General features: G+C 42.2%; 1 protein-coding gene across 3 annotated transcripts in view; it reads right to left on the reverse strand.

Annotated features, from left to right (window-relative positions):
- CDON (cell adhesion associated, oncogene regulated) overlaps positions 1–16,639 on the reverse strand; it is a 76,035-nt gene that overhangs the window by 13,493 nt on the left and 45,903 nt on the right. For all 3 annotated transcript variants that reach the window (XM_079763201.1, XM_079763199.1, XM_079763200.1), the window contains exons 9-14: positions 13,118–13,404; positions 11,636–11,810; positions 9,749–9,877; positions 7,384–7,587; positions 5,285–5,466; positions 4,447–4,552 (exon numbers count right to left, since the gene is read on the reverse strand). In XM_079763201.1, the coding sequence (XP_079619327.1) occupies positions 4,447–4,552; positions 5,285–5,466; positions 7,384–7,587; positions 9,749–9,877; positions 11,636–11,810; positions 13,118–13,404 (1,083 nt within the window). The remainder of the gene's footprint in view (positions 1–4,446; positions 4,553–5,284; positions 5,467–7,383; positions 7,588–9,748; positions 9,878–11,635; positions 11,811–13,117; positions 13,405–16,639) is intronic.

Genomic DNA, 16,639 nt, shown 5'->3' on the forward strand with positions numbered 1-16,639 from the left:
GACCATTTACAAGACAGGCTTCGCAAAGCTCTCAATTCCATTGCAAGGAGCTCAACATCAAATGACATATAAACAAATGCTGAATAAAAGGTTGAGAATAATCAAAAAGCAAGCCCACCATGGGAAACCCTTGGCTACTGCTCCACCGTTTCTCTTCTTTTGGGTCAGGGTCTCCAAACCACATAAGTATCTCTAATAGAATGATTCTGTTATCCATGGCACACAGCCAACATTTCCTTTAGAAACACTCCTACACTGAACATTCCAGTATAAATCATTCTCCATTTTTACTTCCACGGACCTGTGACAAACTTTAATAAACAGGACACTTCTACCAAAGTTAATTAACTCTTCAAGCACCTTTAATCCCTCTTCAAACTGTTTCCACTGTTTCTGAGAACTCAGCTATACCACCAACTGATTTAAGAATTAATCAAAGGGGAAGGAAAAAAAAACCCAAACCACCCGTGCACATCAGAGCGATTTGGCTGACAGACAGCGCCGGGTTCCTTTCTAATTCAACACAGACAGAAATATTTCAATCTGAAAGCACACCCCCTTCCCCAGGACACCAATACAAAACCCCTCATTTATAAAGATCCCCGTTTTATAAGATGAAGAACCTGTTTGTTCTAGGATCAAGGGACTCTGAAGGGCTCAGTAAGTGAGGAAACCTATGACCTGTTTATAAATGTAAAGAGAACCTTAAAAGAAACCTCCCTCAAAATCTGGTTGAGATTAGATCAGACCTATTTCTAAATTCCAAAATCTTTCTCTTTTTAAAATCCTCGCCCAAGGATATGTTTTAATGATTTTAGGGAGAAGGGGGGCGGGGCGGGGACAGGGAGAGGGAAAAGGAGAGGGAGAGGGCGAGAGAAACATCAATGTGAGATCAGTTGCCTCCCATACACGCCCCAATCCGGGATCGAACCCGAAACCCAGGCAAGGGCCCTGACCAGGATTCAAACCCACAACCTTTCAGTGCATGGCAAGATGCTCCAATTACACCAGCCAGGGCAAAATTCCAAAATCTTTCTAAAAAATGTCTATTATTTTTCTCTACCCGTACGCCTTTCCTAGCCCAGCCCTGCACTCACCGAACTATATACATTCTCACGACTATTTACTACACTAGATCTGAAGTTTTCCTTCCACAGCAGCAGCAAAAATGGAATTAAATTAAGCTTCTGATATGTTACTAATAAGAGAAAACCATTAAAATAACGAATTCATATTCCATTGTTATGGTAATTATTCCAATGGCTAAAATTACAGGAAACATCAGCGGAGAGAATGAGTTTTTACTGATCCCTGATGAATAAGACAACCAAGTGCATTATTAGGTTTAAAGTCAACATGCAATTTTTTTTTCCTGAAAAGATATTTTACAAAAGGTGAGAAACCAAAAGCATAGACTTCAAGATCAAATGACCAATTACTCTGATTTACTTGGAACGCAACTTAACCTGGTAAGATGAAAATATCCAGCAAAAAAGCAGTGGTATGCTAGAAACATTTACAGCTGAACGTGGAACTTAATTCAGAAATAGGATCACTTAATATAACTGTCCTCTTACTGTATTCTTTAACAATGTGAGTTTCCATTTTTTCCCCCAAATCCTGAATGATCTGAGTTGCTACGCGTAAGTAACCTAAAACTTCCCTTTAGAGACAGCCTGACGCACAGCGGGTGAACACTTGTACTCCCCGGCTTGGCAGAGCAGGCCGCTAGTTAACTGCCACAAAAGGAATTTCAAGTGCATAAACTTGAAAATAAGAAATAAGCAAATTACACAGCACAGTGCAGCCCACTTAAACATCTAGCTGCTTCGTCTACCACGTTTATAAACACACTCTCTGTGAACCGTGAGGCAAAACGCACACTCACAGGCTCTACTACTGGATACGAAAGCTCCTTTAAAGCGATCTCGCAGTTCCACACTCAATATTCACATCACACAAACTGGTGAGAGCTCAAAGATGTAATGACAGAATATAGTTTAAAACTGTTTTCCAGTGGATATTTCTAGAGAGGAGAACTAGGAAGGGAAGAGGAGAGAGAGAGAGAGAGAGAGAGAGAGAGAGAGAGAGAGAGAGAGAGAGAGAGAGAGAGAGGAGACAGAGACAAAGAGACGGGGTGGGGGGGGGGAATGTTCATTTTATTTACATTTGCCTTGTTTAAAACTACTTTATAACAAATGTTTAACCTCTGTCAAAAGATTTTAAAAATAAATATCTGACAGCCCCACTCTCCTAACCCAGCTAAACTAAAATGAAGACCTGGCTAGGACTAAAATGTAGAACAGGCACTAATAATTCTTTCCATTTCTTTTTTTAATAGTCTTTTACTGAAGGGAAATGTGCGTAAGGAAAAGTGCCCATAACTGTGCGGCTCACTATGTTCACACACTGAACAAGGTCAAGAGAGAATATTATTAGCGTGCAAAGGTCCTCCGCTTGCTTTTCCAGTCATTTCTCCCTCAAAGCTGCTACTATCTGGACTTCACAGAATTGTTCCGCTACCAACAGTTATCTTTCTACATCTCCCCAATTCTTTATGCTTAAAGCAAATTTTAGGAACGGATTTCTGTTCTACTTTTCCAGATTAAGAAGAGAGAAACAATTTCATTCAACAAGAATTTACTGAGCACCTCCTATGTGCCAGGTATTAAAACTCAGATGATAAATTTTTCATTATATTATAAAAGTAATTCCATTGGACAAACAGTAAGAGAAATGTTACAATATTTAAAGAAATGTGATTTCATAGCATATTTAAAGTATTTTATTGTAAGACTACATATAACAAAAACTATACTCAGTATTAGATGTCAAGAAGTCATATGAAAATAAGCTTGGCGCAGGGCAATTGTCTGACACGGTCCATTAGGACATTACTATTTCAAAGAGTCGGAATCTTGGAGTGAAAAAAAGACCTGAAAGAAGCCTTCCTCCCAAAACGAGAACCCCTTCCAAGATATTACTGAGAGCACCTATGTCAGAAATGCTATGATAGTGCTGACAGCACCTATGTTAGGAAGCCATGTTAGAGAACGCTTCCTTTATGCTACTTCCTTTTAACCGCCCCTCCCCCAGATGACCGCGCTCCTCTTCCACACAATAGTCTTGACTCTCTGAAGACAACTATCACGCTGCTTGTTCATCATCTTTTTTCTGTTAGTTGTGAAACAATTCTGTGATCATCCTAGACATTCTACTGTTCTTTCTGGACTTCATTCATTCATTCAATCAGTAAATACTAAACACTTCACCATTGCACGGATTGGGGATACCGCACTGGAAAAAGGTCCCTTCCCCACAGGAGGTTAACATTTAGCGAGGGGACAAACTTTAAGCAAATAATTTCATATATGTGCACACACACATACATCGATGATAAATTTCTATGAAATCTACATAAAGGGTGTGATTGGAAATTAAGTGGGAGGAGTTTATCTGAGGAAGAAATATTTAAGCACACAGAGAGAAGGGCACCTAGACAAAGCCTTTGGGAGGGGAGCATGACAGGGAGCAGGAACTGGGATGTGCCAAGGTCCTGAGGCAAGGAAGGTCTTGCTGCACACAGGAAGCTGAGGAAGGCCCGGGTGGGACAGAGGACACGGTGACACAGGAAGAGGTGCCCGAGACATGGCTGCAGGTGCAGGCAGGGGCCAGCTGATCCTGTGGTGCCTTCAGACCAGATGCAAAGTTCTGAGTTATATTATAAATGCAGGAGAAAGGCAGTTTCAACATCCTTCACCATCTTTTAAAAATATTTTTATTGATTTCAGAGAGGAAGAGAGAGGGAGAGAGAGATAGAAACATCAATGATGAGAGAGAATTATTGACTGGCTGCCTCCTGCATGCCCCCTACTGGGGATCTAGCCTGCAACTTGGGCATGTGTCCTTGGCCAGAATCCAACCCGGGACCTTTCAGTCCGCAGGCCGATGCTCTATCCACTGAGCCAAACCGGTTAGGGCACCCTTCACCATCTTGACTGTTTGTTTGTTTTTTCTCTACGTATATTCCAATTTTTCAGCATTTCTAAAAGTGAATAACATGCTCAAGATGTGATCTTTCTAGTGCAAACTTTAATGGAACTGCTGACTGAGACATTATTATTTTTTTAAAATATAGCTAGAAGTTGCAGTTTTTTATACACAGGTTACTATTCATTTAAACAAAACAGGAAACAAAAATTATTTTCAGATGAACTACTGACAAATCAGACCTCCCCATACTTTTGTAACTGACAGTTTTTACAACCAAAATGTGAGCTACTATATATATTAAGTTAAAAAAATTATCTTTCTCTGGGAAAAATTCAAAGTAATAGCACATATACCATTTCAATTTTTCACACTATCTTAACCTGGGATTATGTTTTTCATAATATTCCTTCCAAAACTCCTTTACTGGGACCCCCGCTTGCCAATGGATCTTACCTTCTACAATGTCCCTCTTGTAATCGCTGTCATTATCACTGTCTGTTGGCCGGTAATAGATATAAAATCCTTGAATGGGAGTGTTATTGTTAATTGATGGAATGTACTAAAAAAAAACAAGCAGAAAACTTGTCAAAAACCAAAATAAATTTAACTTTCAAATCCATTAAGATTTATTTATTTGCGTGGCAATATTTCTCTGGATTCATTTTGCAAACATCCTTGATGGCCATTTTAAATTTAATTCAAAGGTATTAAGAGCATTTAGCTTATTGCAGGGCTAACCAAAATTAAAGCAATATATTTCTCAAGGTTCAAAGGCATAAAAGTACATTTGGTTCAAAATGAATAAATCATGAAATGGCAATTAAGTTAACACTTGGATTAGAGCTGAGGTAACAATAATTTTATTTTTAACCCTACCCCATTAATAACATGTGCTTTTAGACAAATATCTGTGCCCTTCAATTTCCTCACTTAAAAGTTAAAAAATCTGCCCAGCTGGCATGGCTCAGTGGTTGAGCATTGACCTATGAACCTGTTCAATTCCCGGTCAGGGCACAGGAACTGGGATGTGCCATGGTCCCGAGGCAAGGAAGGTCTTGGGTTGCGGGCTCAATCCCCAGTAGGGGGCGTGCAGGAGGCAGCCAATCAATGATTCTCTTTCATTGATGTTTCTATCTCTCTCTCCCTCTCCCTTCCTCCCTGAAATCAATAAAAACATTTTTTTTAAAAAACTTCAAAAATTTGCTGTTCACTGTATCATGTCATGAGGACATGAAACTATTAACATGGCCAAACCAGACAACCTTCTCACTAGAAAAGACGTATTACTTACCGTCCACTTTAGCATGATCTGCGTATCACTGACGGCTTCTGTGTGCACAATGTGAGGCCCGGCTACTGGACGGTTAGAATAACGATTGGGGAACCCAGCCACCTGATAAGGACGAGATGCTGAACTCCGAAAACTCTCACCATGATGGTTGATAGCAATGACCCTAAATTTGTATGTTGAACCTTTTGAGGAGAGAAGAAAAAAAAAACAAACACAGAATTTTTAAAAAGCTGTAATACAACTGAAGGTACAATAACTCAAACTATGACAACTGTGCTATAACAATAACATACGCGGAAGCCTGTGTGGTACATAGATTTCTACCCACGTGCCAATTTCTAGCAACTGGTAGTAGCTGCTCAGTGCAGTGTGTTCACAATCCCGAGATGTACACACCCCGAGAGAGGAATGATCTGTCACCGAAGGGGGTGGACAGAGAACAGGGAGGAGCCCACATGCTCCTTGCACCATCCAGTTCCAAAGTCACACCCATCTAATACAGCACTAGTGGGGTGTCTGTGCTCAAGACCAGGTTCTTTTCCCTGGGAAAGAACAGCTGAAGATTTAGTATGGTGAATACATTTATGAAGAGGCGCTGTGGGGGGTATGTCACTCTGATTCCACCTGTAGTCAGGGGGAAGAGGGAGCAGATTTAGACTACAACCGAAGATACTTATTTGTATTAGATTTAAGAACTTAAAAAACAACAACACTAAGGGTGTGAGTTTCTGAAAATCTGGAACCTAAAGGATAAATTAGACCCTAAAGCAAGGTTCCTAACAGCTCAAAAGTACCCAGTGGGCTGCCGCAGCCTGTTTTCCATCTGAAAAACGTCACGTAGCTTTATACACATTTAAAACCGCCACCTTCTCAGTGGGCTTCCAGTCAAATGACGGAGTAGGTAAGTGTGGTACTGGGATCCCCCCACGATCACATCGAAATTACAGAAAGTCTAGCTGAACAACTAAGGATGCACTTCTGCCACACTGAGTCAGAGAGGAGGGGCAGACACAGAACGGGTTGGTTCCACACTCCCGTGTGGCAGTTAAAAGTCAGGAAGGCTATCTCAGCTGCTGAGGTCCCCCTGAGGAGGGAGGGGTCCCCTACCAGCCCCCAGCCCAGGTTTCCAGTGCAGGGAAGAGAAGTCCCCAGAACTCCTGGCTGTAAAAACCAGCAGGAATGGTGGCTGGCTGACACAAAGGGCTGCTGTAGCCCCAGGAGTTGCTCTTAAAGGACCGGTGCACAGACTTACTCGGACTCACTCACTCTTCGCTCCAGCATGAAAGGAACCAGGGACGTATGAGGAGGAGCTCAATTGTCTGGCTCTGGGGAGAAGGTTAGAGGGGCAGCTTTCTTTCAAACGGAAGTGCTGGCAGAAGCCACTTCCCTTTGCTGAGCCCTCCCCTTGTAGGCGCAGGCACCATGTCTGAGTCTCCATCAACCTGGCTACCATGGTGATCCCTCAAGACCCCACCCAGCCAACTTCTAGGCCCTCCCAAGCCACTTCCAGTGACTTCCATCCAAAGGCCTATCTTGGCTCATGCTGCAAACTTTCCTAAAATCTCTCAAAGGTTCACGAACCCCAATCCGCATCTGGCCTTGGTGTGCCCTGTACCCTGTACCTCTTGCTAAGTGGCCCCAGGCCTGGCACTAGAGGCAGCTGGACTCAGTACACAGCTTGGCCTCTCCTGGGCACCTCTAAGCCCATCACCCTGTAGCTCATGCCAGGTGGCTCCAGGCAGGGCACAGGCAGTGGCTAACCTTGGCCTGCACCTCTCAGGAAGCCTCAGAGCTGACGCACTTGATGGCCAGCTTCAGACCACACTGGAGCCCCACGCCACCACTTCCACGGGTGATACACTCAGAGGGCACACGCGGCGCTCCCTGGAGCCCCACTGAAGTCAGCTCTGCTCCGCGGGGATAGGTCCCTGCTCAGCAGCTCTTCCACTGCAGTCGTGGCCTCTTCTTCATGTTTTCTTTATTTTCACATTTGTATGTAATAAGCTTGCATTACTTTAACTAAAACTGTATAGCTAATGAAACTATGCACCTACAGTCAGCACTGATGGTATAAAAAGGAAATGTTTGAATATTAATACCTGGCTCTAAACTACGAACTTCCACAGAGAGTCTGGAAGGAGGGATATCTTCAGCTGCCACCAGCCAATCACTACTCCTCATCCGTTTATATTCGACCTTGAAGGCAGTGATTGGAGAACCCCCATTGGCCCGAGGAATCCAAGTGACGTAGACGGACGTCTCTGACGCAGTGGAGATGGTGGGCCGATCGGGGGCCTCTGGAACTGAGAACGGAAACATTCACTTCAGTAACCCGCGGTGTCAGAGACAAGAATAACTCAAACCAACTAAAGGGGATAACTGCCAAATATTTAATTAAAGTTCTCCAAACTTTGCCAGAGGTAATAATATATCTTCCTGTTAAAAGGCAATGAAATAGCCAAATACAGGAAATAAAAGGAAGGAAAGTAAAATTAACCTGCTAACTTGACAACTGTCTCTGAGAAACTGAACGTTAGTGTAATAATTGTGACCAGGCTAATTTGGGTTCATGGCTAAAACAGTGTATGAGTAATTTTATTATTGGGTGCTTCAAGTCTGATTGTGCTTATAATTTATAGTAAATTTATAGTAAAATTATTTGTTAGTGAATTTAGATGGTTTCTTTATCCATCCAAGCCACATAAAACAGATTCAGCAAACAATCTAGAGATTGTTAAATTAAGTGTTGCTATCCTATCTTAACATGCCTCAAGGCTATAGGACTGCTACACCAAAACACGAACTGCTAGGCGTGAATATACATAAAACTTGACTAATAAAATCAATACTGATAATAACGGAAAGAGAGACCCTGCTCAGGATGAAAGCAGGAAGACAGGTTATGTCATCAAAGAAGAGTGCTATGAGAAAATACATGATCCACACGACCATCCACATGAACACGGAGAGAACGGGGGTGAGAGAGCTAACGTCCAGCAGTTTTCAGTTCCAACTGCCAAGGGGAGGGGATGACCTAACCCCCAGGTGAGACGGTCTAGATTCTGTGGCCGATTCTATGGAAACATCAGCCCTGGAAACCGTGTACCTAACGCTTCCTGCTGACCAAGCCATCGTGTGAATCTAACTGGCTCCCCACTTCACTCCTACGAGGAAAGAAAGCTGCTGGAAACAGCCTGGTTGGTATGACAGCTACATCACAAATGAGCACACTGCCACTCAACTGTGAATCCCGTACAGTGAGCTAGTTCTCTTTGGCCTGCTCCGTTTCTGAGCGGAACAAGGAGGACCCACCCCGGCCATGGTGACATTGCTCAGGTGAAGTCACCAAGGGAGTCCTGCCTCTGGCCAGTGCCACACCGCTCAAGCAACACCCTCTGTCTCAACACCCCCTCAACCCAGATACAAGTACAGTACATGAGGACAAAACACTGTAGCATATGGTACTTGTATGGAGAAAAGTGTGGCATTTTATACAACAAATTCATTCGTGGATGAAAAGGAATCTACTCAAAGCAGGCAACTTTGAGTGATACTTACTGTATTCCTTTCAAGTTAGAAAGCAATGGAAACAGAACGAACAGAACTGTTAGTAAATCTCTTTAAATACTACACAACCAAACAACTTCCTTCTGTCGATTCATACGGGGTTAAAACTTATCAAAGAGTTTTAATTATGGTATACTTAATGGTAGATAGTTATTAAAAGTTCATCAAAGAACACCACAGTTTGAATAGAGAAAGTTATTAGGGAAAAATATCTCCACAGAGAAGAATATCTTTAATATCTTAAAGAAACAGCATGTGACAGTTAAAGGATAAAGGAAAGAACGCTGCACTTGGAGCTAAAAAATCTGAATTTGAAGAGCAATTCTTCTGGTTTCTGGATGATCTCAGGCAAGCAGCATCACTGCCTGAGTCTCAGTTTCCTATTTTGTACAATAGATATGCTACCTTCTTCATCAGGTTCCTGTGATGATTAAATAAATTTACCTAAAAACCATAGTTTGACAAGATCTAGCAATGAACCTGAGTGTGACTTTGTAATCATTCAATTCAAAAAAGTTCTAAATCTTACTATAGGTACCACCATATATTTTGATAAGTCATCAAAAATAAGTAAGACTTTTAAGAGTTCAAAATATAAATTTGGTTTCCCTGCCAGAGAGGAGATGGAAAAATCCTTTTTGTGAGTTATAAAATCTTAGTACCAGATGTTCTGAATCTGAGTGTATTACCTTAAACACCAATCATGACACTGGGTTCCAAGATTTGGATGCTACAGGGAATTTAAGAAGATGGTTGAAATAGGACCTAGAAGAGTACATGGTGGATATAACCTGAATAATAAACAAATGCCCTGTCCCCTTCCGCTCCCCAATAATCTGAAACAGGTCGGCTACATTTATAAGCGAACAAAGTGAGTAGGAAGATGAGTCTCCTTACCTCCGCTGTGCCTGGAAGGGTCTGTTAGGACCACTCCAAAGTGGTCCACGGCCTCCGAGAGCACAGGGCGCTTCGGAACGCCCGCTGGAGGGGAGGGGGCCTGGGCGTTTTTCGATGAGGTTGTTTTCTCTAGAAAGGTTAGAAAACATGCTGTAACGTGAGCTTCTGTATGTACGCAAAGTAAGAAAAGAAGCCATGACATTCAACTGGCACACAGATGCAAACATATGGCCTTACCTGTCACAGGGTCTAAATTTAAGCTCTACATTGTAAATACTTAGCTCTCAGAGGCCCTGACTTTTAAAATTACTTTATCTTTTCTAGTACCTTAAAGGGAAACTAAAATGAGTCTTTCTTCACAAGCTAACTTTAATTTACACACAGAAAAACAACAACACAAAAACACCAAATGACTAGGGTAAAGGTTTTCAAACTGTCCATTTTTCTTTTTACTGTACATATTTCTTAACTCTAAAACATAAAATTCATTATTAAAGAGCTTCTGTTAAGTTTCTTCACAGAATAACTGTTGTACTAAGTTTTAAAATTTCAAGAGGCAAAAGGTGAAATTGGGTGATTATTTTAAAACTGAAATACATGCTTATTATTCAATATTTACAGGTCAGACTCTGTAAACGACTGAGGACTAAGTATAAAAATTGACTCAAAATACATTTCAAGGAAGAAATACTCATTATTTTTCTGGCCATCTCAGTAGTTAGATGAAAAGGTCTTTTTCAAAAGCCAGCTGATAATTTCTTCTCAATCATCATACCTCCTTTTATTATTGTGCCCTAATAAACACTGCTCCCCCCAAACCCTCTCTCCGCTCCCTGAAGTCTTCTTCGCCATCATCTGTGGCTGAGCTATGACGGCATCTTTCCCATCAAGCCTCCCTCACAAGCTCCGCAGAAAGAATACCCCTTCTCTTCATGCCGCTGGCATTTTCTCCGTCAGTCTTTCCTAGCACTTACCAAGTCTGGTCTCTGCCTACACCCCTGCCTTCCTCCTGCCCCTACAGCCAGAACTGTCTGTTGAAACATACATCAGGTTGTGTCACAACTCTGCTCAGATCCCTACAATGCTCCCAACTCACTCAAAGTCAATGTCGACAAGGCGCTGTGTGATGTGGCCACTCAGTCACCTCCCTGAGTGTTCTCCTCACTTACTCTGTTCCCATCAGAGGCTCCCTCAGTGTTCCAAGGATACACCAAGCACACCCCACCCCAGGGCCTTTGCACTTGCTATTCTCACTGCTGGGATGTTCTTTCCCCAGATAGTCACATGGCTTTCCACTTCACCTCCTTAACATTCTGCTCTGCTGTTGACTGTTCACTGAAGACTTCTCTGGCCACCTCCCTAAACTGTGACAACTGCTACTCCATACACTTCCCACATCCATCCCCTAATTTATTTTTCTTGCTAACAGTCACCACTTCTAACATACTTGTAACTTAGCTATAAATCTCTCCCAACTAGAATGTAAGCTCCATGAGAACAGGAGTTTTGTCTATTTTGTTTATTGCCGGGCACATAGAAGCATTCAGTAACTATTAGCTGACCTGAACTGTTGCCTTGTAGTTGGTTTTTATGCTTCTGTCTCACCTTTCTTAGCAAAGTGGAAGCTCCAACAGGGATGTTGTCTTGATCACCTCTGTTCTCCCTGCATCGCCTATCTTACGGCCTTACCTATCATAAGCTCTCAAAAATATCTGTGGAACACTGGGTGGAATGGAATAATACAACCATCCACTGTGGCCAAAAAAAGGTACCATAATAGGCGTATTTAATGAATTTATACATAAGAATCTCTACTAGCCAAAAGGATGCTTCCTAATAAAGCGACACACGACAGCCGGCCATTCCTCTGACGGCAGATTTACTCACCTTTGCTGGTTCGGAAGGTCAGCATGGCAGGCTGCCCTTCGCCCGCTGCGCTTCTTGCCACCATCAAAACTTCATAGAGACTCGATGGCTCCAGCTCCGTTAAGTGGAGCTCATTTTCGCTGCCTGGGACCCGCACTGTGTGCCAGCTGCCCACCACGCCGACGCCATCGTCCAGCTGCTCAAGAGGAAATGGGCCATTAGGAAAAGGAGATAAAGGGTAGAAAAAGCTTCCATTCAAATTTGGTAAAAACTGCAAGTTATTCAATCCCAGGTGAATTTTGGGAAGTGGTGTGCCATGTTAAATAAAAGAGACACAATAGTTCTTCCTATTAAGAAATATAAGGACTATAAGGAGGCCTGCAGCAAGAACCCAGGAACTCTCACTGAAAAGACTCCTGGCTCTGCTACCTACCACCAAGTACGGCCTCCAGCAAGTGATTTATCTCCCAAAGTCGGTTCCTTTTACTTGTAATGGAAACAATACTCGTTTCTTACTGGGCTAATGGGAGAATAAAATCAGTGTCTAATAATGTGTATTAATGATAACATACACTATACATAATAAATATGATAAATTAGAATATGTATGCTTGTATACATATGGATTAAATAATTATGGGTTATATATTTCTAGCATTCTTGCTTCATTCTTGACACTGATCAATACGTGCTGAATGAAATAAACTTCAGGGATCCAATCCATTATGTTTTCATTAATGGAAACAAGAGACAACCTCATATGGGAGTTGCCGTGAGGCTAAGAACACCAGTGAAACTTCCTGCCTCTAGAATCATCCGGTTAGAAAAGTAAAGAAACATTCAAATCTCATGATGTTAATTTTTCCAGATATTAAACATATTACTATGAAAAGATGGATTCCAAATATCTTGAACAAAGAAAATGACTTTTAAATATGAGTGCCTCTCTTCCCATTTCATTCATCTGCTGGTTTCATTAAACCAGGGAGACTTTTTAATTTTGCTTTAATATAAGCCTCTGGAGGGAAAACATCTAAAAAATCAACAGTTTACTGTGATAAATAACCAAACAACACGAGAGTCCAATACAATGAAGAAGACAACTTGAGATGCAAATTCTCATCAGAGATGATGCCGGAGGACTTTGTTCAAAAAGTTGTTTTCAATAAGACAATGCTTTCTTTGATAAATAAACTGTATATTACTATGTTAGAGAAGGGGGAATGACTTTTTAAAAAGTGGTTTATAGCGCTTTATCCCCAATGGGTTAAAATGTTTGATAAAAAATGCTGAGAAGTCACGGGGTCCTGAGAATACCAATTTTGGGGAAAACTGTTTATACTTCATTCTCACTCCTTTTATAAGCTGGTAAATGCAGCTGGGGTGAGTCTCCCAAACTCATCCCCCTGGAGCATCTTTCCTGCTGCTCCCCCAAAGTAAAAGGTCATCAGCATATGCTCTACACACAGCGTGAGGGCGTGATGATACCTGAGGAGACAGTACCTTTCGATACTTCACAAAGTAGGCATTGATGGGCAGCCCGCCATCCTTCCCCGCCCTCCAGAGCAGGTTGTATGTGTCTGCAGTGGGGGTCTGCGGGGGGCTCAGAATGATGGGGGCCTCGGGCACTGAGGCGCCACTCGCACTTTTCTCTGACGGTGACTCCACTGCGCTGGGATGTTCCCTCACTGGAAGTGAGCTCGCGAGTCCAGTTTCTGAACCCTCTCTCTTCTCATTCTGAGCGGCATCCGATGTGACTTCTCCTGCTTTTGTATTTGTTTCCAAAGGAACTGCAGAGAAAGGGGGCAGGGAGAGAGGGAGGAAGAGGGGAGACGGTTTGAAGAAACGCGTGATTCAGAGTCTTCTACACAGTGGTTTGACTGCCTGCCCACACTGAGGCAATTTGAGCCCTAAAAGTTAAAGCAGGTAACATTCAATGCAGAATTCATGGAAACCTCTGACCTCCAGTAGCTACCACTTTTGAAAAATCAAGGATATGATGCAGTAGGCCAGTGGTTTAAAGGATGCTGAGCACATCTTAATGCACCAAGCATGGTGCCAGATATTAATAAACATAATCTTATTTAATTCTCAAAACAACATTCTTAGATAGTAATACTCCCACTTTATAGATGAAGAAGTCAGGGTTTTGAGGGATTGCGTGACAACAGCTGGCAGACGAATGTTAGCGCTGCTAGGAAGAAGCAAGAGGGCAATATATTAAAACAAATACATTGCCAGCACGAGAAAACTTAAGGATTGACAGCCCAGGTTCTCTAAAGTGCTATTAATACTGACCCCCAAAAAAGTCTCCTCTTTTTTTTTACTACTTTTGTGGAGGAAGGGAACACAGGAAACAACGCTGGAGTTTCTTTTCCACGGTGAAGTCAGATTTCTGGTAAGAGGAGGGTGTGTTTTTAGGAGAACTACTGCAGTTTAGTAGAGAAGCAACAAAAAACAGGACTAACAGTGTAAGGTCAGTTCTCTGTTTGTTTAAAAGAGAGAAAAGGTGTCCCAGGAGCATCCTCCATCAAAGAAAACAAGAAGCTAGTGAGAAAATAATATAGAAGAAAACTAATTAAGCTCACTGAGACTTCAAAATATTGCTCCTGGAACGGCCATGTTTACCTAGTGAGTCAGAACGTGGGCTGATGGGAAGGGTGGGATCTGGTGCCTGTTAATGCAGATTCGGACGCAAGCAAGTGGGGTAATTAGCTGTGGCTCACGGTATGGAGAAACCTTTTTATCAAGAGCAGTTTCACGGATCCTCTGGGCAGGTTACCACTGGGAAGTGGTGTTTGGCTGTAGGGGAGTTTAAATACCGCATGCCTCAGTTTATACAGAGGCATGAGAAAAACTGTGTGCTCCATCCAGGCTGTGTCTCCAAGTTCTACTCGCTTACTCAGGATGCAATGTGACTGCTCCATACCTTTCTACACAGAGGATTCAATCAATCTTCATTTACTATCCCGATCATATAACTTGAGCCCTCACAAGATGCTAGATACCATTTATAAGGCCTTAACAGTACTTGCAAAAATTTTTTCACAGATGTTATTTCAACTTATCTTCAAAGCAACTCTGTGAAATGGCCAGAATAGATATCTAGCATTTTGTAAGGTGGAATGGTTTTCTGCACTGGAAAAAAGATGGATAAAACTGTGGTTTTCTAAATACTGTAACTATGGCAATGAATTTAATGACTGAGTTGAACCATATCTGTCAATGTTGTTCCTACTGTGACCACTCAGAACAGCAACCCTACCCAACACTGGTTGACAAACTGCGGCTCGCGAGCCGCGGTTTGCCGTTCTGCTGACTAATGAGTTTGCCGACCACTGCTCTAGGAAACCCAGGCCAACTCCCATAGGGGTCTTGAAGAATTACAACTCACCCTACAAATATCTTCACATCCACTACCCCAAAACTCAAGGTCTCTGGAAAGAAAAAAACTGGGGATGCATATGTGGGGGGAGGGAGGGGGGAAAGGGGGGAGATAGTCCTCTCTCTCTTTGACCTTGCCTACTCCCCCGTTCACAATAAACAATGTAAATGGCTGTCAGTACACTGAAATTTAATAAGGCTCAGATTCCTGTGGAAAGAAGCAGAATGTACAGTTCTGAGCATTAATGAACTCAGTTGCATCTCAATAATTATTAGAGAGCATGTAAAAGAGGCAATGCAGAACCACTTAGGCAGGGTATAGGTGATGGGGCTACTATACATAAAAATGGTATTTATCAAGACATTAAAATCGAGAAGGGGGCCATCTTAAAGGTCTAAGAAGATCTAATCTAAACAAGGCAGTTTATGTATCTTTTAAGGGCTTCAGATCATATGTAAAGTGAGGCATTTAGATGAAATATCTAGTTTCATCAGCTATGGCTGTGACCTCTACCCTACATTTACATAAAACCACCACTTCAGCTAAATGCTCCCCAAGCAGCAGCTGCATTACACCTGTCTTACAGCTAACAATTTTGTGAAGAGCCACCTTATTTTTGCTTAGCAGAATCAATACATAAACACACACACATGCATATTCATATACACTGAGTGGCCAGATTATTATGATCTCTGAACGCATAATAATCTGGCCACTCAGTATGTGTGTGTGTGTGTGTGTGTGTATATATATATATGTATATGTATATGTATATATATATGTATATGTGTGTGTGTGTGTGTGTGTGTGTGTGTGTGTGTATATATATATATATATATATATATATATATATATATATATATATGTATGTTAGAGGCCCGGTGCATGAATTCGTGCATGGGTGGGGTCCGGCCAGCCTGGCTAGGGGGAGGGGACATGGGCAGTTGGCCAGCCTGTCTGCTGGTTGAACTCCTGGTCGAGGGGACAATTTGCATATTAGCCTTTTATTATATAGGATATACAATGAGTGGCCAGATTATTATGTGTTCAGAGATCATAATAATCTGGCCACTCAGTGTATATCTATAAACTTATACAGCACTCAATACCTTCTTTAGTTGAGGATTTGTAAAGTTACTAAAATCAGTGACTATTCCTTCCTTCCTTAATCACCAAATGGGTGATTATAATTTAATAATAAGTAGATGGTAATAGCCTTACCCTAACACTTAGCATTTATTGGAGGATTTCTGTTGCTAGACACCATTCTTTACACTTTACACCTATTAACTCCTTGAATGCTCACATGGACCCTAAGATAGGGCATGTCACTATACCTGTTCCGCAGGCGAGGAAACAAGTACAGACGAGTTCAGTAACTTGCCCCAGGTACAAAGCTCCTGCATGGCAGAGCCAGCCTCACACAGCCTGCGAGCTGACACTCACATCATCCCCGCCTCTACATGCATGCAGTGAGCAGCACAGAGAGGAAATGGAGTCCCTGGCCTTCCCCCCTCTTTCCACCTCCAGCCTCACTCAGAGCTAGAGTCCTTGCATACATGCAAATGTAAAGACAGGGTATATCCACTCTCTATCTACCTCACTATCACTCCTATGCAGATGACCAGCCCCTGGCCACT

The sequence above is a fragment of the Cnephaeus nilssonii genome (assembly GCF_951640355.1).
Source record: "Cnephaeus nilssonii genome assembly, chromosome: 22".
In the NCBI taxonomy this organism is placed as follows: domain Eukaryota; kingdom Metazoa; phylum Chordata; class Mammalia; order Chiroptera; family Vespertilionidae; genus Cnephaeus; species Cnephaeus nilssonii.